This window comes from Fringilla coelebs (genome assembly GCF_963513975.1).
Source record: "Fringilla coelebs genome assembly, chromosome: 18".
Classification (NCBI taxonomy): Eukaryota; Metazoa; Chordata; class Aves; order Passeriformes; family Fringillidae; genus Fringilla; species Fringilla coelebs.
Window position 1 is genome coordinate 12,486,013 of NC_140044.1, and position 18,947 is coordinate 12,504,959.

An 18,947-nucleotide genomic window follows, 5' to 3' on the forward strand; every position below is an offset into this window, starting at 1 on the left:
GGGTATTATTTAGACAATCTTCTCCTCTCTGGGGTTTCCAAATAAGCTGTTCCATCTTTAGAAACCAAGCGGCAATGCAGACGCTGTCATGGAGCTGCCCTGTGCCCTCCATGGCTTCACCAAAGCTGTGGAAGAGAAAGAAAGATGAAAATATATTTTCTGCTCCTTCAAAGCTTTCCCCAGCACATCCCAGTGCTCTGCTTTGCTCTCCCAGTCCTCATCACCCTCTCCTCAAGCTGAGCAGTGACACTTCACACCAGGGCTTGTCTCTCAGGGTTGTGGTGCTCTGGAGGGATGGGACACAGAGCAGGGCAGCAACAGCCCCACACTGTCACCACAGCAGGTCCATCAGCACAAAGAGGACTCCAGCCTGGGTGAGCCTCAGGGAGATGCCAGGCATCTGGCACATTCAGATGCCTTGGGAAGCTGCTCCCATCTTGGTGGGCTCTGAAGGAGCCCGGCCTGTCACTCTCCAAGGAGCTTCACAGGCTTTAAAGAGCAGCTAAATAAAAACAAAGCCCTTATCAGCACCCCACACAATGGCCCTTTCTGCTTGACCGGTGTCAAGCTGGCTCCAGCGAGGCTGTAGATGACACAGGAGTGAAGTGGTGGCAAACACAGGCCAGAGCCAAGCTGCAGCCAGCACGGCAGGAGATAAGAGCGGCGCGGGGGATGCGGGCTCTGGCAGAGAGGGGCTGGGGAGGAGGCAAAGCCACAAAGTTAAAACCAGGACAATGGGACTGGATGGATGGTCCTGTTGTTCTAGTGCAAATTTGGATCTGCTCCATCCCGGGACAGCTGGGCCCAAGAGATGTCTGTTCCTGGCCAGCAAAATCCAACGGAGCCTGTGGCTCGCTGAGCATCGGGGTGAAACACTGCTGAGCTGCAGGGCTGGGCTGGGCTGGCCAGGGGCTGCTGCCAGCAACCACCAGCCCAGAGCTGGGGCAGGTCAAACCAGTCTGCTGGGAGCTGGGAGCATGGTCCTGCTGCAAACAGCAGTCCTGACCCATGTGCCCTTTTGTCCCCGAGGAGGGCTCACATATCTCAACGCCTTGATTATACAGGCAGTGACTTGAGGGCATGGGCAGCCAGGCTGGATCTCCTGCCACATCCCAAGAGCTCTCTTTCACTGGAGAGAGCTCTTCCTAGGCTGAAGCAGGGCATCCATAGCTACACTGGTACCAGCATGACTTGGTAACTGGTGAGGACATCTCCCTAGGGCAGGAGACTGGGTCCCTGCTTCCAAGACCACATACATATTTTATTGCTGGGAAGGATATAGCCCAATTTGCAGGCACATATCTTCCTCCTACAGCTACTCCCAAGTTTTTTGGGGCATTCCTGACCTAGTTGGCATATTTTCAGCTTCCCAGAGAACACCTAAAATGGCAAATCCCTCCAGGATGGGAGCAAAGCTGTGCTTCATTTTCAGATGCTGATTTGACTTCAAAAGGTTCTTCCCCAGAGGTGCTGGCACTGCCCAGGCTCCCCAGGGAATGGTCCCGGCCCCGAGGCTGCCGGAGCTCCAGGAGCGTTGGGACAGCGCTGCCAGGGGTGCCCAGGGTGGGGCTGTTGGGGGGTCTGGGCAGGGCTGGGACTGCCCTGGGGGATCCTGGGGGTCCCTCCCAGAGCAGGATATTCCAGGATTCCATGAAGCTGCAGCCTTGACAAACCCTGAATAGGAATCTCTGAATAGTGAAACTCGTCATCCCAGACTCTGGCATTTCCAGGTTTTGAGCTATCCACGCAGTGAAAGCTTTGGCTTGTAGGAGTGGAACACATCTCACCTTTGCCAAGGATGTCTGACTGCAGCAAGACTCCCTGGGACACGCTGTGGATGTGGTTTAGAGCTGGACTTGGGATATGGGAAGTGCCTGGAGAGACAAAAACCACTTTGGTAACAACACCTTGTGGCAGCTGCTCTCTCCATAGAGAGCCACAGACACACAACTTTCCCAGGCATTGTCCTGGGGAAGGCTGTGAGAAGATCAGAGAAAAGAATGAGAAACAATTCTTATCTCCACTTGCTGCACCTGGTGTTGTGAACATATAGAATGTGTTATGGAGATTTGTTTATCAAAGGGTGATTGCTTAATTAGCGAATGGTGATGGTGTTTGGATTTCAAAGACCAATTAGGACAAATCTATATTGGACTGTCTGTAAGGCAATGGGTTTCTCAATATATATAGTATAATAAATTATTGATTAATCAGCCTTCTGCAATCATGGAGTCAATGCTAATTATTACCCAGCCAGGGACGTTGTGCTACGACACACCTGAGGGGCTGGGGACAAACCTGTCTGTCCTCAGGTACTGTAGCACTTTGTGGGGCACAGGTATTGTAAATCTTTGGGGGTTGTGTAGAGGAATTTTAACGTCTTTTGGGGGTGTACAGTTATTTTAGCACCTTTGGGGATGTGTGTACAGGAATTTTAACATCTTTTGGGGATGTACAGGTATTGTAGCACTTTTGGGGATGTATGTAGAGGAATTTTAGCATCTTTTGGGGGTGTACAGGGATTTTAGCATCTTTGGGAATGTGTGTGCAGGTATTTTAACATCTTTTAGGGGTGTACAGGTGTTGTAACAGCTTTGGGGATGTGTGTAAACGTCATTTAATTTCTTTTGGGGGTGTATAGAAATTTTAACATCTTTTGAGGGTGTAGAGGTATTGTAGCACCTTTGGGGATGTGTGTTCGGGAATTGTAACACCTTTGGGGGTGTACAAGTATTGTAGCACTTTTAGGGATGTGTAGATAGGAATTTTAAATCTTTTGGGGATGTAGAGGTATTGTAGCACCTTTGGGGTTATGTGTACAGGAATTTTAAATCTTCTAGGGGCGTACAGGTATTGTAACAGCTTCGGGGATGTACATAAAGGTCTTTCAACATCTTTTGGGGGTGTAGAGGTACTGTAGCACCTTTGGGAATGTGTATACAGGAATTTTAACGTCTTCTGGGGGCATACAGGTATTGTAGCACCTTTGGGGACGTGTATACAGGAATTTTAACACCTTTGGGCTGGTACAGGTATTGTAGCACCTTTGGAGACACATATAGAGGAATTTTAACATCTTTTGGGGGTGTACAGGTACTGTAGCACTTTTGGGCACATATATACAAGAATTTTAACATCTTTTGGGGGTGTACAGTTATGCTAGCACCTTTGGGGATGTGTTTACAGGAATTTTAACATCTTTTGGGGGCATAGAGGTACTGTAGCACTTTTGGGGATGTGTATACATGAATTGTAACACCTTTGGGGTTGTGTACAGGTACTGTCACACCTTGAGGGGAGCCGGAGGGCTCTGGGGAGGTGGGCATGCGGCCCGTCGGCTCTGTGAAGGTTACACCCCACGCCCGGCTGTATCGCACCCCAATCCCCGCACAGCCCCCTGCCCTCCGCTCAGCCCCTCCTGGCCTCCTCAGAGCCCCCTGCCCTTCTCAAAGCCCCTCCTGCTCTCCTCAGAGCCCCCTGCCCTCCGCTCGGCCCCTCCAGCTCTCCTCAGAGCCCCCTGCCCTTCGCTCGGCCCCTCCTGCCCTCCTCAGAGCCCCCTGCCCTTCTCAAAGCCCCCTGCCCTTCTCAAAGCCCCTCCTGCCCTCCTCAGAGCCCCTCCTGCCCTCCTCAGAGCCCTTCTTGCCCTCCGCTCGGCCCCTCCTGCCCTCCTCAGAGCCCCCTGCCCTTCTCAAAGCCCCTCCTGCCCTCCTCAGAGCCCCCTGCCCTCCGCTCGGCCCCTCTTGCCCTCCTCAGAGCCCTTCTTGCCCTCCGCTCGGCCCCTCCTGCCCTCCTCAGAGCCCCCTGTCCTCCGCTCGGCCCCTCCTGCCCTCCTCAGAGCCCCCTGCCCTCCTCAGAGCCCCCTGCCCTTCTCAAAGCCCCTCCTGCCCTCCACAGAGCCCTTCTTGCCCTCCTCCGAGCCCCCTGTCCTCCGCTCGGCCCCCTCTGCCCTCCTCAGAGCCCCCTGCCCTCCGCTCGGCCCCTCCTGGCCTCCTCAGAGCACCCTGCCCTCCGCTCGGCCCCTCCTGCCCTCCTCAGAGCCCCCTGCCCTCCGCTCGGCCCCTCCTGGCCTCCTCAGAGCACCCTGCCCTCCTCAGAGCCACCTGCTCTCCGCCCGGCCCCTCCTGCCCTCCTCAGAGCCCTTCTTGCCCTCCGCCCGGCCCCTCCTGCCCTCCTCAGAGCCCTTCTTGCCCTCCGCTCGGCCCCTCCTGCCCTCCTCAGAGCCCTTCTTGCCCTCCGCTCGGCCCCTCCTGCCCTCCTCAGAGCCCCCTGCCCTCCGTTCAGCCTCTCCTGCCCTCCTCAAAGCCCCCTGCCCTCCTCAAAGCCCCCTGCCCTCCGTTCAGCCTCTCCTGCCCTCCTCAGAGCCCCCTGCCCTCCGCTCGGCCCCTCCTGCCCGGCTCGGGGCGGGCCGGGGGAAGCCGCGCCCCCGCTCTCGTCACGGCGAGGGCCGGGCCGGGCCGGGCAGGAGGCGCCGAGGATCCGGGCCATGGTGGGGATCCCGGGAAGCTGCCAGTGTAAGAGCCGGGAGCGGGGCACGGGCGGGACGCAGCGCCAAGCTGGGCCGAGGGGAGCGGGCCGGGGGAAGGGGATCCGCGCTTTGTATCGCAGCTGTAATTGCACCTCTGATTAATGCGTGTTTCTCAGCGTGCGGGTTCATTGCCCCGCAGTGTGGGCCTGGGGACCCCCAGCCGCTAAGCCCAGCCCGCAGTGCCCGGGTTGGTGCGGGATTTCCAGGCCGGAGGGGTTTCGGAACAAGGGGTGCAGCCCCTCAGCAGGGCTGGGGCCGGCAGTGCCCGACCGCGGTGCTGCGGCCAAAGCGGGCTTTGCACCCTCCTGGCACTGCCCGCATTGCCAGCCCAGCACCGGAACACCTCCGAGAGGTGTCTGGGACACTTTTGGAAACACCCACAGTGAAATAACCGCGGCGGAGCTGGGCACGAGTGTTTGCCCTGCTGCAAACTGCGGGCACACAGCGATCTGCCGCCCGGGTGTGCGAGTGCTGTGCGCGTACATCCTGCTCGCAGCAGCCCCTCTCCTCCGTGGAGCTGGGACGGTGGGGATCTTCTGCTCCATTTGTGTCAATTTCCCCAAAATCGCGGGTTTGTTGCCAGAAGTGTTGTGGCCTCTGGAAGCTTTGAAGTTGGCAGGAGAGCACGTGGTGCCTCTCACCGTGTTTCAGCTTCCTGAGAGTTTTTGTGGCCTGTGCTTGTTTGTCCACAAGTGGGATGGAAATTGAGCCATCCTGGATGGGGAGTGAGGTGCTGGATGGAGCCGGGATGTCTGTGTGTGCAATGGCCATCACACATGGGCTGGATCACGGCCTCAAGGTGACTCAGTGGCTAAGCCATTGCTCAGGAAAGGGAGAAAAACAGTTAAAAGCACATCCCAAAGCTCAGGAAATTCAGGAATCTTAAAATGAAGTGTGATTGCTCATAGGGAAGCAGTGTAAAGATAGATGCTGATGCTAATGTGGAAACCACTCTGAAAGCTGCATTCCCGATATGGAGAAGGAATTACCAAGTGACAGAAGTTGGTTTTATACTTTATGGTACTGCTTAGTGCAGAATGTGTGGAGAGGATGGGGTGAGGCTGTTACCCCTTAAGGCAGTGGGAAATATGAGTCTGTGGAGGCGTGTGGAGTTTAGCCAGCCAGTGTCCCAGGTGCCTGGAGAGCGCCGTGGTGGCAGAGCCGTGTCCACGTCCACGTGGCTTTGGAGAGCCTGGGCACCTGGCTCCTGACCTTCATCTTGTCAGCTCTGAAGAAAAGGCCCCACAGAAGGAGCTCGGCTGAGATCGTGTGCTTTAACCCTGCTGTCCAAAGTCTGTGCCCGGTCTCCTTTCCCCAAGCTCCCTTTGTAGTCACATCGGAGAAGCAGGCGCTGCTGAGGGTGATTCATCTCTCCAGTCTTGGACACCTCTCTCTCTCTGAATGAGACAAATTCCTCACTGGAGGTGCCTGGGCTTTTTCATTGACTGCAAGGGGAGTCCAGGAGAGCCTGGCTTAGGCTTTGGCAGTGAGGAGCTGGATGAAACAAATCTCACCCAGTGTGTCTGCTCGTGGTGCAGCTCAGTGGTGTGTGCAGAGGCTGGTCACATTCCCCCCCTGCTTCCCTCAGACTGAGCACAGGGAGGAGAGTCAGACCTTTGAAATCCTGCTAAAAATATTTGAACCTAAGGGAGACAGGGATCTTGTGCCTCCATCATGGCTTCAGGGTGGGTACGCGAAACCGGTTCCTCTCAGCTGGGACACTTTCTGCAACACGGGACAAGTTGTTTGAATATTTTATTGGATCCTGGCAGGAATGTATGGATGTCTATGTGGTTATTGAGTTTTGCAATATTAAAGCATGTCTGAAATTAGGAAGAAGTTCCTCCCTGTGAGGGTGCTGAGGCCCTGGCACAGGATGTCCAGAGCAGCTGTGGCTGCCCCTGGATCCCTGGAATGTCCAAGGCCAGGCTGGACAGGGCTGGGAACACTCTGGGCTAGTGGAAGCAGTCCCTGCCCATGGCAGGGGGTGGAACAAGGGGATCTTTCAGGTTCTTTGCAGCCCAAACCAGTCTGTTATTCTGTGATTAGGGCTTTTTATCTGGGTCCTGCTGACAGAACTGAGCAAACAATCACTGACCCTCTGGCAGCAGGGACAGCAAGGCCCCTGGCAGGAGAGGGTGAGGGCACCTGGAATGCTTGGAGTGGGTCAGTGGGAGATAAAGTGTAGCTTTTTATTCAGTTTAATGTGTCTGTGGCCCAGCATCCATTGGGGAATGCTAAGGATAAGCCTGGTGAGCCCTGCAGCTGCTTTATAAAGATAAGCACATAGATATGTGCTGCAGTTATCAGGACCTTTGTGGATAGATCAGGTGAGGATGCCCTGTTAGTGCCAGCTATTGAAGAGTGTAAACACTTGCATGAGACATCAGTCAGTTCTTGGGCCCAGTGTCAGCCCAAGAACACTGTTGGGGTTTATCAAAAAAGTGAATCATCTGCTGTAGATTCATAATTTTTATAAATCTAATCATCTGCATAGCCCAATGATTTCTGATTTTTAGAGATCCTGGCAATGTCAGGAGGTTGCTTGATTTCTTTGGGTGTGTGTTACAGGGAAGTGGATCAGTGCTCAGTGTGAAACTAACAGTGAGGTAGGAAAGAAGAAATGTGAGACTGCTTTGAAACTTTGGGATGTTCCATGTTCATTTAAGGCATATACTGATTCTCATGAATATGCTCTTCTTACATGGATATTTCTAATGGCCAGAAATTGAAATGCATCATTCAGGGACTTAGTCTTGATTTTCATATGATGTAAAATGAAAGGTTTGAGGTGTTCCTCTTCCTGTGTGCCAGTGTTCAGGAGAGTGAAATAAATTGAAGTTTTAAAGCAGTCAGAGAACAGAAGAAGAGTTTTTTTATTTGCTGCCACTCTGAGGATTGAAAAGTGCTTGTACTTGGGGAAGGGCTTGTGGAGTTGGCTCTCTTGGAAGCAGGACTGGAGTGGAACAGTGAGCAGAGTGCTTTCCATCATCCTGAGCTGCCAAGGAGTCACAGGCACCTCGAGAGGCTGCCATGAGCCACTGGAGAAGGGGGGAACTGCTCAGGTTTCCCTCTTGCTGGCAACAATCAGAGGTGAACTCTTCCCCTTCAGAAGGAGGAGGTTGCTGTAGTACCCAGAAAGGTGAGAAGTGAATCCACCTCTCCCTCTCTGATGTAAAAAGTCCCAGGGGAAGGGTTTCCACCCAGGTTGTCAATTTACCTGGAACTCTTACAGAAAACCACCTTCTTGAGGGCATTTGTCCAACCAGTGTCTGGGGCTTAAAGCTTCTCCTGTGTCCCTGTCACCTTCCCATCTCTTTGTGGCACATCCTCAGTGTGTGCACTCCCTTGTTTGCTTCAGCTACAGATGTATCCTGGACATCATTTTGGCTGTGTTTGTGCACTCTGGGTTAATCAACCCTGTCCTTGGAAGTCAATTAAAATATTCTTTACTTCATTTCATGAGAGAGCACTACTAACTTCTACAGGTAACAGCTTTTCTGGTACTCTTACTTCGAGGTCAAATTCTGCACATTTTCCTCAATGACATGCTTTGCACACTTGGGATAATTTAAAGGATCAGACTGTTCAGGCAGGGATTTTCTCCAGTGTAGATTTATGTTGGTATTTAAGGTAGTCATTGCTCATAGCCCTCAGCCTTGGGTTGCAAGGGTGTTTTCACAAGATACGTGGCATGCTCTTGACTTGGCTTTAGGGCCATAGGTGACACTTCAAAGCTCACTAAAAATATTTGAAAAATATTACAGAATTCTCTCATTACAGGTACATTACAGGAAAATGCAGGATTTGCCTTTTTTTGCCTGTGGATATAAAATAATCAGACAAATACTTTGTGAATGCTTCCAGACTTATTGCTGTAAGATTGGACTTGATAGACACACCAGTTTGTTTGCATCAATACCAGCTTCTCCCTGCTTATCTGTACTTTTTAATCCTCATGATCTCTTGGGAGTTGGCTTTCACTTCCTAGCAGTGCACCTGGTTGCTGCAGCAGGAAGTTTCTCCAAATCTGTCACCTGACACGCTCCCACCTGGCCTTTGTGTGTGTTTGATCCCGCCTTTTCTGCCAGGAGGCAACAGGAGGAGGAGGAAAAAGAGGGATAAAGCCCTAAAGGAGATAAAATAAGGAGGCTGTACGTGCTTAGGGTGTGTGGGAGTGGGCTGGGGAGGGGGTGGCTGGGTCGAGTTGCTGGCACTGGTGGGACTGGGCTGGTGGCACACAGCAGGCTGGCAGCGCTGAGGAGCCAGTCCAGGGACCCTTCCTGACCCCCACCTGATCAGCAGAGACTCTTCAGTCGCCTTAACAGCAGTGGTGAGCACACAAATGGGCCTGACAGCTCATTGCATTCCGGCTATCTTTTGTTTGTTGGCAAAAAACAAATATTTGCTTTCTACTTTAAAGCTGTGCATGCGGAGCCTCTCCGGATCTGGCTGCAGGTGTTGGATCAAACAGAGGTGGAACAGTGGCTGTAGTGTGGGGTACAGCTGTAGGGTCGCACAGAGTCCTAGGCAGGCAGAGCCCCTGGTTGTCTGCTTGGAGCACAGGCAGCTTCCTTTCCTTAGGTGGGTATTGTGGCCTGCAGTACTTTGTGGCTGTATTCCTGAGAGCGAGCACTTCCCTGGGTCTTGGCTAAGCAGAAACTTAATTTAACACTTTTTCAGAGTATGGGGACAGCTCAGCCTGCGGCACTTCCAGGTGCAGATGAGATTAATTTGCTTATCTTAGTTGAGGGCAGGTAGTTGTGCAGGGTAGGTACCAGAGCCAGGATGTTAAAACACAAAGAAGTCAAATGTTCCTCTGTTCCTCCCCCGTTGTGCGAGCTCGTTTGCATGAAAACACCCGTCTGGCAGATCTGCTGCAGGAGCCTTCCCTCCATCTCCTCCTCCTCCTTCAGGATTAGCTTTGTTGAGGGCCAAGAAGCCACCGATGAATTGTGACTGGAAAGCGCTGAACTTTGAGGGGAGATGAAAAAAATCCCTCGAAACATTTGCAGCCCTGGCAGCGGGTCCGCGGGTCGCTGATGGGGTTTATCCTCTGACATCATGAGGATCTCTGACATTTCTAGCTTAGAAACAATAACTCGCCTTATCCGTCGTCATGTTTTTCTAATTAAAGACAAAGCTTGGTAAATATTTTTTAAATGATTGAATTTCCCAAGTATGGAAAACACATGTCGGGAGTCAGGCTGGCTGCGTCCGACGCGCCTTTTCCCACCGCGTCCCTCGGAGCACGCAAGTGCAAATACAGATTTAGAGCTGTGGGTGACAGGTTTATCTGGGATGATTGGCAAGGATTTATAAACCAGGAGGGGATTTACTTTGCTCTCCCTCCCTCCTCTTCCCCCTTCTTCCCCCGCCTCCCCGACCCCCGTCTCAGAAATAGGAAATTGGGATCACATTAAACCCTAATTGGTTTGGCTCCAGCGCTGGTTCGGTGGCTGCCAAATAGTTAATTTATTGCGTGAGAGTTTGGCCATGTGTTGAGAGGCAAATTTGCTTGAAGCAAAGCATCTCTGTAAACTATACATCCATTCCCGTGCCAGGTCCTGTTTACAGCATCTCCAGAGTGGGGTGCAGGGGTTGCTTTCCGTGCCCATCCCGGCAGGACAACGCAGGGGGACCCCGCCTCCCTCGCTCCCCTGCCAAAACGCTTTCAGGAATTGTTGCCTAAAAGAGCTTAAAGTGGTTTTAGCTGGACTTGGCGCTCGACGTTTGGAAACTGCCAGCTAGATAAGACGTGGGAGGCTCTCAGGAGAATAAATGCATCTGTTTGGGAGATAGCAGCAGGCCTGGGCTGTCACCGCGGAGCGGGGCCAGGTGGGGAGTCCCCGGGGGTGGCAAGATGGCTTTTCCTGCATTATGTCAGCAGGGCAAGTGGGAAGCTGGCATATCTGGCTGCCCCACTGAAGTCCTCCTTGTTCCTGCCCTTCTCCATGGCGGCTGTCGGACATCCTGGATTTGTTGGCACTTGCTCACAGACCCATGGCATCTAGTGGTGTTTGGCTCCTGTGAAGTTTTCTGGAAGATGGGCTCCAGAATAAGAGTTTGCAGAGCTTTGCAGGACAAACAGCCTTGCTGAGGCCATCACTGCCTTCCCCGGCATTTGACAGGGAGTTATTTGGATTTGAGAGGATACAGCAGCTAAAGACTCACTGCTAGCACGTCTCTGGTGTGGAGTATGATTTGAAAGGGGCTGTGTAAGGAATAAATCCATGGCTGTGGCATTTTATTTCGTTCCTCGCTGAGTTAAATAACAAACTTTGTGTAAGTGAGCTGCTTCCAGCTCCGAGGCAACAGAATTATCACCGCCGTGCTCAGCAGAGCCCTTTCTGTGTCAGCTGCTATTTCCATTGTGAACTTGATACCTGAAGGCTCAATATTGTGACCCTTTAATTTTCAGCTGCTGAAATGTCCCCTGCGAGCTGGCTAAAGGGGAAGAGCTCGGAGGGGAACTTGCAATGGTTATGCAGTAGGAGCAGTGTGTTTCTTTGGGTATTTCTTAAGTGCTCAGTGTTTAGGAGAAATTGATAGGTAGTAGCAAAGCACATTTAGCAATACTTTTCTTTCTGTAGCTCTCGCTTCCTGGGATGTAATAAAATCCATTAAGTTCTATTTATGATCAAAGGCCCAGTATAGTAATAGTTTTATTTGGATAATTATGGCTGTTCTACCAATAACGAAAATACTGCACACTTCCAAATACTGCAGTGTTTAGAGGGGTGCAGGGTTGGCACAGCCAAATGTTTGCAAGTTCTGCTGAGGAGTCAGAGGGATACCAGTTCACAAAAACTTGGATCTAGCTGAGCATGTCCTGCCCACAGGTTGTACATTGGGCCATGCTGCCCTGGGTTTTCCAGCCATCCATGGAGGTGCAGCAGAGTTAGGCAGACCAGAAAGGAACAAATTGGGCAGGTATCAGAAGCAAATTTGGTTTGTTTTGGAGAGAACCTTTTCATCCCCACGTCTGAAGGCAGGTTCAACATTCAGCTGGGAGCAGCCACTCCCCACTTGTGCATCTCCTGCCTCGTTTGAAATGCAGCCACTTCTGGGATGAGCTGCTGTAATTACTTTAAAGCACATCGTACTTCCACCACTTTTGGCAGGAAGGAAGGAGGAATACTGTACTCCATCGCCAGACAAAATAGAAATCAACAATTGGGATTTTTCTCAAAGAGCAGATCTATCTTCTCTGCCATTAAACCCGAGTTGGATGGGAGCCTTGTACCCATTTTGCTTTCCCGGTGCGAGTGTGTCGTTCTGCAGCTCACAGCCCGCGTTCATGGGAAGATTTAAAGCAGCAAATTCTAGCCAGGAATTCTTTCTAGCACTTTGCTTTCCTTCTGCTGTTTGCCTTCCTCTTCACACTACAGATGCTGATGGATCACCTTCCGTGGTGAGTAACGGGACACGCTGTACTTCAGTGGTGCTGGGAAAGCAAGTGTGTGTCCTCAGGAATGTTCTTCCAGAGAGGCACTGCCACTCCTGGAGCAGCACGGGGCAGGAGCTGTGTCACACAGGCAGTGCCTTGTTCTTGTGGCTCCCCTATCAGTGACTGCAAATCAGCTCACACTGGAATTGTGGGTGCATCACCTGCATCCATTCACCCCTCTGCTGCAGAACACCTGCCTTCAGATTACTGCCCTTGGCCCACCTGAGTTTCCACATTCCACAATACACTGTGGTGTCCTTTTATCTCCCCAGGGTATGATTTTTTTCCATGAAAGCTTGGTTTTCCCTCTTTATCTAGGCATGCTGAGTGCCTAGAAGTAGTACTCCAAAAACATTCCCAGGTGCTTGTCTGACTGTTTTCTTCTTGAAATTTGAATTTTTTTTTTCCCCTGTGTGGTAATGATTTTAGCAAGAGGGAGAATAAAACCTCTTTGTGCATGTGAATAGGTAAATAACTATTAGAGCACACAAACTGTTGAGCAGGTGCTTTTTAGATATTTCTTGATTCGTCCTCTACCAGTTTTATTTAAGTTTCCAATCACTGCAGTTACTGTGTTCATCAGATTTTATTTCCCATTTAATAATTACAGCAGTTTCCCTTGAGCCCTGTACCTCTAATTAAGAAAGCTGAGTTTGAGATAAAACTAATGGAATTAAATTTGTTATGTTTTTGTGGTAAAATATGCTCAGAAAAAAAAACATTTGTAGGCTCAGCCACTGCTTCTGAACATTATTTACCACATCTTGATCCTCCATCAGTGCTGAGGACTTTCCTGGTCGTGTAAGGACAGTAGAGCACCAAAGACCAGGATCTGATCCATGCAGGAATTCTTGCCTTCAGTCTCACAGGTACCAAACAAGACAGTTTGGTTGGCACAGAATCTCCCCCTTTTCCCTTGTGCATGTGTAAGGATTGCCTCAGTTTCCTCCAGCACTGCATTTTTACTGTCATGCTGCTGCTCCTGCTGGTCTGAGGTGACCCAGGAAGTTCTGGAGAACGTGGCAGCACCACTCAGAGCTGGTCCAGCTTCAGGTGGGCTCTGGGCAGGTGTGACCCCGTCCCCATCCGGGCTATGAGAACCTCTTCTGGTGAAGGGAAAGCCAGGGGACCGCTCTCCCTGAGCACATGCAGCACACCAGGAGTTTAGATCTGTCCAAAAGGCTGTGCTGCTCCAAGCTGCAGCTCTGTGGATGGAGATGCACCTCTTCACACCTGTTTTATAACACAGGAGCAAAATATTCAGGGCATCTAAATAGTTTATGGCCTGACAAACAAATTCTGGCAGTGGGAGCACGAGTTTCCATCTCATTAAATTGTTGGCAAAGCCCTGGTAATTCCAGTCACTGATACAGCACAGGAATTATCCCTCAACACGACTGGTCGTGTCAGGTCAGAGCATCACTGCTTTTTCTCAGCAGTTGTGTGTTTGTACTTGAGGGGAAAAGAAAGTGTTGAAATGTCAATTCATTGGGCTCTTCTCTGGAGCTGGGGCAAGGTCTTGTGAGGTCAGAAAAAAGTGTCTGTGGATTTCTACACCTAAGTTGTAATGAGGAATTGTTCTCAAATCTTTTTTTTGGTCATACAAAACCTGACACAGATTCCCAGTTTGGCAGAGGCTCTGAGGTTTATCTTGGAGCTCAGCAGCTGTGCTGCAGCCCAAGACACAGTTCCTGCCATCTCCCAGCTCTTTGTTGGGCTGCAGGAAATTACTGGACCTTTGGAGCCCCTGACTTGGGGCAGGTCAGCTACATCATGGCCATTCCCATTTGGGGAAGTGTGCTGTGAGCTGGAGGAAAGGAGTGGGAGAGATGACAGCGTCCTCTGGCTCCTGTGGCAGGCAGAGGATGAGGTATTTTGTTGATGGAGAGGCACACATGTCCAGAGGCATGGGAAATTTGCCTCCAGCACTGTTAAAGATTTTATGGTGTCTTGCAAGCAAGAGGGAGCAGTTTGCTCTCCCTGCCACGTGTTACCTTCCACAGCTTTGAGACAGCCACATGCAAAATTCATTTTAGAGGTCGGTCATCCAGTCCCAGAGACTAAGGAATGTTGTAGTAGGGCTTTTATAAGATTTATATGCTTTATCAAAGGTCCTATAGTTTTCTCATTAAAGCAGGATTATCCTGCTGGGATTAGCTGTTCTGCATGGGTGAGGAAGACAGGCACTCTGCATTTTCATAGTGAGATGCACTGAGGAACAAGAGAGCAGGGGGGCCCAGGGATGCAGGTGTTTGGAAACGGGGCCCGAGAGGGGCTTTTACAAATGTCGGCTTGATTTGACTTGACTCCTGAGCACGTGGGAGAATGGCAGCAGGCTGCACCTCCAGCACTCCTTAGCATCCAAATATCCCAGTCCTGAGACTCCTCCTGGCATTTAACAGCCTCCTCAGTGCAAACCTCAGGGAGTGAATTTGCAGCTTTTCCATATGCCGAAACAAACAGGCAGGGAAACCTTTTAATTTGCGCAAGGATCTTCTACAGTCGATACAAGTTGACCCTGCAGGCTTTCTGGAACTGATTCCTGTCACTTTGGCCTTGCAAGATTTAATTTAACCCTTAAATTATCTCTTTTTCCCCCAACATTTTATTACATAGACTCCCAGAATAGTTTGATTGGAAGGGACCTTAAAGAGCATCCTGTTCCAGACCCCTGCTTGGGCAGGGACACCTTCCCCTGTCCCAGGTTGCTGAGAGCCCATTCCATCCTGGCCTTGAGCATTTCTCATGTGTTTTGTTTTTTTTTTTTCCTGTGTGACTACAATGCTGAATTCAGCTCAGATCACTTGCAAATTACTGCTAAGTAACAAACAGCTTCTTTTGCTGGTTCTTTGGTGACCATAAATGTCTGCAGTCTGTTGGGAAGTGGGTTTGGGGTTTTTTTTAATGCACTGTCTGCCTCTCCAGTGTGTAGTCTTATATATCCTTGTGTTCTTAATATAAATATTGTCATCACTGAGCAAGAACTTGGAAGAAAATGGTGCAAAGAAATGCTGAAGCAGCACTGCTGATCAGGTAGTTGTATGACACTGCTGCTTAGTTGTAAGGAGTCTCCAACAAGAATGAACTGTTGGACTGAAAGCCTGCTCAGACTGCAGAATTGACTTGAAAGGGGGTGTTACTTGATGTGACTGCTGTAAACATCCCTTAGAAAACAGTCCTAGTACTTCTCTTGCTCTGCTCATCATGACATTCCCTACAGGATGAGTATTTGTCAAATGTTTTTCTAGAGAAGGGAATTTCCAAATATTTGCCAGGTCAGACACCAGCAGTGAACAGGACAAGGGTCTTCCTTCCTCTGTCCGAGGGGAGCCTCCTGTCAGCCTGGAGCCCATCAAGGACCTGGACACATCCAAGCTCCTGTGCTGGTTGGGTTGGTGCAGCCCAAAGCTGGTGTGTGAGAAATGCAGCTGTTGTAGAGGTACAGTCAGTGGAGCTTCCAGTGGTGGTCTACTCTGAGTAGGATTTAGCACTCCTTTCCACTTCTTCAGGAGGTTTTTGGTGGCTGGTCAGTGCAAAGCTGCCCAGCTGAGCTTTTCAGGTTCCCTGGGCTCAAGGGGAGCAGATTATTAATCACAAACACAGCACTTAAAACCCTGATAAGGCCTTAAATAGGGCAGGAGCTGCTGTAACTGTGATCTCCCCCTGCAAGCAGGGCAGGGCTGTGCCTCACCAGGTGTTTGCCTTCGGCTGCAGCTGCAGAACCAGGTGGAGACGTTTGGGGCATGGGGAAAACACAGCTGGGAGAAGTTAAGAGCAGCCCTGGGAGGGGCTGGCTCACCTGGGCAGAGCACACCCTAGAGCAGGCTCAGGGCAATAAACTCAGCTTCACCTTGGCCACAGCCCTGGGTAGCGTTAATCAAATGAAGAGGAAGTGAATGTGTTTGAGCTGCTTTAGTTTTGTTGGGTTTTTCCCCCCCAGTAGTCACAGCCAAATCAAATTAGCTCTTCCCAGAATGCTGCAGTTCAACTGCCTTTGCCATCAACCCCACTTTACAGGAGCTTTGTTGATGAATCCCTCTTTTTTATCTCCTGCTCCAGGTTTTTATTGTTTTGTTTTTTTTTTTTTTTTTTTAAGTTGTGTCTTTTTCTTCTCCCTGAGTTTTGTTTTCTTAGTGTAACTCATGGTGTAGAAAATGAAGATTTTGATGATTTTTGAATTTTCAAGTTTAGTAAACCTGGGGTTTGGATTGAAGGTAATTATTTTCTTGGTTTTTTCCTCTCTGTGCATGGAAATTAACTTCACCATACAGATGTTTAGGTTCTTCTGGCTCTTGAAGTTGTCTGAACAAGTATGTCCAGGGTGTGGGGTAGAAGCCACCTACCTGCTTTGATGGGATGCTTTCAGCAAATGCTCATTTCAGCCTATTGCAAAATCTTCCTTTTGAGCTTCCATCCTCCTGCACAGGGCTGGTGACACCTGGATGTGAAATGTTTGGATCTAGGGCAGGCAGCTCCTCACTAATGGTTTCCTGATAAGGACTCAGGGTGGAAAAATAAGTTTTGGGACTTTTGCATGATACTCTCCTCCCCATCTCTCTGATTCTACTGGGAATTTTGTTCTTAGTGCTGCTGGCTGGTGTGAAAAGAGCTCAAATACCCAGGGAATGAGTGGAGACATGCAGCTCTGGGTGAGGGGGGTCACCCTAAATCTATGCTGGGGAAAGCTGTGGTGGTGTTGGAAGGACCTGATGCCTGCACCAGTTCTGAGTTTCCTCTTCAGCTCAGTTGTTTCAAGGTTCTGCATGTTAAATCCTGGAAGTTGGTAAGGCTGAGTGGGTTGAGTGCTTTGTCAGCTTGGTTTTCTCCAGCCCTTTGTCTAAGGAGAAGCTGAGTGTGGCTTTTTGAGACTTGGTTTTCTGTACCTGTTGTGTGTTGTTGAATGAGTTTGTGACAGAGGGATCTTGTGACTGCATCATCCTTCTGTTGGAAAATGTCCATCTGTTGAGACAGAAACTTTCCTTGGGAGCAGTGTGTTCTCTCTCAGGAGATCAGATAGCACCCTAAGCACTCCATAGCTGTCTTTGCTAAACTGTACAGCGTGGCCTAAATAAATATTTGGGTCTTTGGCATCCTGGTAGAGCTCTGGCTGCTTGACCTTTGGCTGTCCTCATGTCCTCTTGTTTTGTGTAATTTTGGAACAAATATTGGGGTTTTTTTGTTTGGTTTCAGTTTTGGGTTTTGGTGGGGTTTTTTTTGTTTGATTTTTTTTTTTTTAAATATCCATATGAAAGGGGAAGATTTTAAATCCAGGTTTCACAAGATAGGGCTGTTCAGGCCCAGGGCTCCAGTTTGTGAAGGCAATAAACAATGTCCTCAGCTCCATCTGGGGATGGATGGATCCTGGCAGGTCCTGGTGGATCCAGCAGCACCACCAAAGACACTGTGGTCCCATTAATGCCTTTACTGGGAGTGGAGGGCCCACCCCAGTGTGACCAGCTGAGCTTGGCTGTGACTCCTGGAGGAACAGTGTAATGGGAATGACAGAAGAGTTAGGCCAGAAGAGAAAAATTCATGTTAGCCTGAATATAGCTTTTCATCCTCTTAAAATTCTTCTGCTTCTTTGAAGTGTGAATCCCAGATGCTACAAAAGTATTTTTCCAGACACGGCTGTGCTGTCTTGCTGTGCGTTTTCCACCAACTTGCTGAATTACTGTTCTCCTTCTGGTCTTCAATTTTTTTTTTTCATAGCTTTATCTATTTGTTTTGTATGTTTTACATGGCCAAAGCTCATTCCTGTCTCCCATACCCATCTGAGCACTCCCCCACGAGGCAGCATTCCCACCAGGCTGTGGTGCAGGACAGGAATGCTGGCTTTTTTTCCAGGAGACTTGTAAACACGAACTTCCTGTTGACACGAGCTGTAAATCTGCAAATAGGCTCTGCTTCCGGCAGAAGGGGAAGGTAATAAAATTTCAGGTCCTTGTTCACTGTGCCTGGTCCTCCTTGAGCTGCATCCAAACACTCCAGAGCACAGAGAACCTGCTGATTGCTCTGTACCTCTGGAAATGAGTCCTTCCTTTGATTTTTTTTTTTCCTCCTTCAGGCACCCAAACAGATGCAATGCTAATAGAAGCCAGTTGGAGAATGTGAAAACCCTGATGACTCCAAAATGATGCTTTATTTGCTTGTTTTCCCCTTTCCTTTCTCACTCCCTCTCCCACCACCGAGCTGATCTTCAGTTTTGGGGAGTTAACTCTGTCTTACCTCCACACCAGGCATTTTGGGGTAATGAGCTGGCCAAAATCTGGCAGCTGTTGGCAGAGCACACCATTAAATTCCCCATGGCACACATTTTTGGGAGGCTGATGCATTCTTTAATTCTGGGAGGGTAACAGGTAGCACACACCTGGGCAGGTGGCTGAGTTTGCTCAGTTGTTGGGAGGACAGTGACGATCTTCAGGATCAGCTGTTGGGGCTGCTGAGGCAGATGAGGAGCCTGGAGATGGTGGAAGCAGAGAGTGGAGAAGGGAAGCAAAAATATGGTAAAAAAGAGATTAAAAGCCTGGTAGTGGAAACAAAAAGGGTACAGAAAGCAAGAAGTGGTTACAGGACGTGGCAAGGAGGAGGAGGCTGTAGACAGGTGGGGTCGGTCTCTTCCACCGGGCAGCACTGACAGAACAAGAGGACACAGTCTCAGGCTATGTCAGGGAAGGTGTAGGTTGGATATTAGGAATAAATTTTTTACCAAAAGAATAATAAAGTACTGGAATGCTCTTCAGGGGGAGGTGGTAGAATCAGCATCTCTGGATGTGTTTAAAAATAAAGCCTGGACATGGCACTTGGTGCCATAGTCTAGTTGAGGTGTTAGGGTGGACTCGATGATCTTAGAGGTCTCTTCCAGCCTCATTATTCTGTGATTTTGTGTGTGATAAAAGAAGAGCCTGGATGGAGGCTGGACTCTCTAATAAGCATCCCATGAATGAAGCTCCTGTGCTGTGGCCGGTGTCCAGC

The 18,947-nt window shown here is 50.0% G+C and overlaps 1 protein-coding gene across 2 annotated transcripts in view; it reads left to right on the top strand.

Annotated features, from left to right (window-relative positions):
• Nucleotides 1-4,457: 4,457 nt before the first annotated feature.
• The window catches only part of CBFA2T2 (CBFA2/RUNX1 partner transcriptional co-repressor 2), a 59,369-nt gene continuing 44,879 nt past the window's right edge, over nucleotides 4,458-18,947 (top strand). For both annotated transcript variants that reach the window (XM_084217930.1, XM_084217931.1), the window contains exon 1: nucleotides 4,458-4,511. In XM_084217930.1, coding sequence (XP_084074056.1) covers nucleotides 4,484-4,511 — 28 coding nt within the window. In that variant the 5' untranslated portion in view covers nucleotides 4,458-4,483. The remainder of the gene's footprint in view (nucleotides 4,512-18,947) is intronic.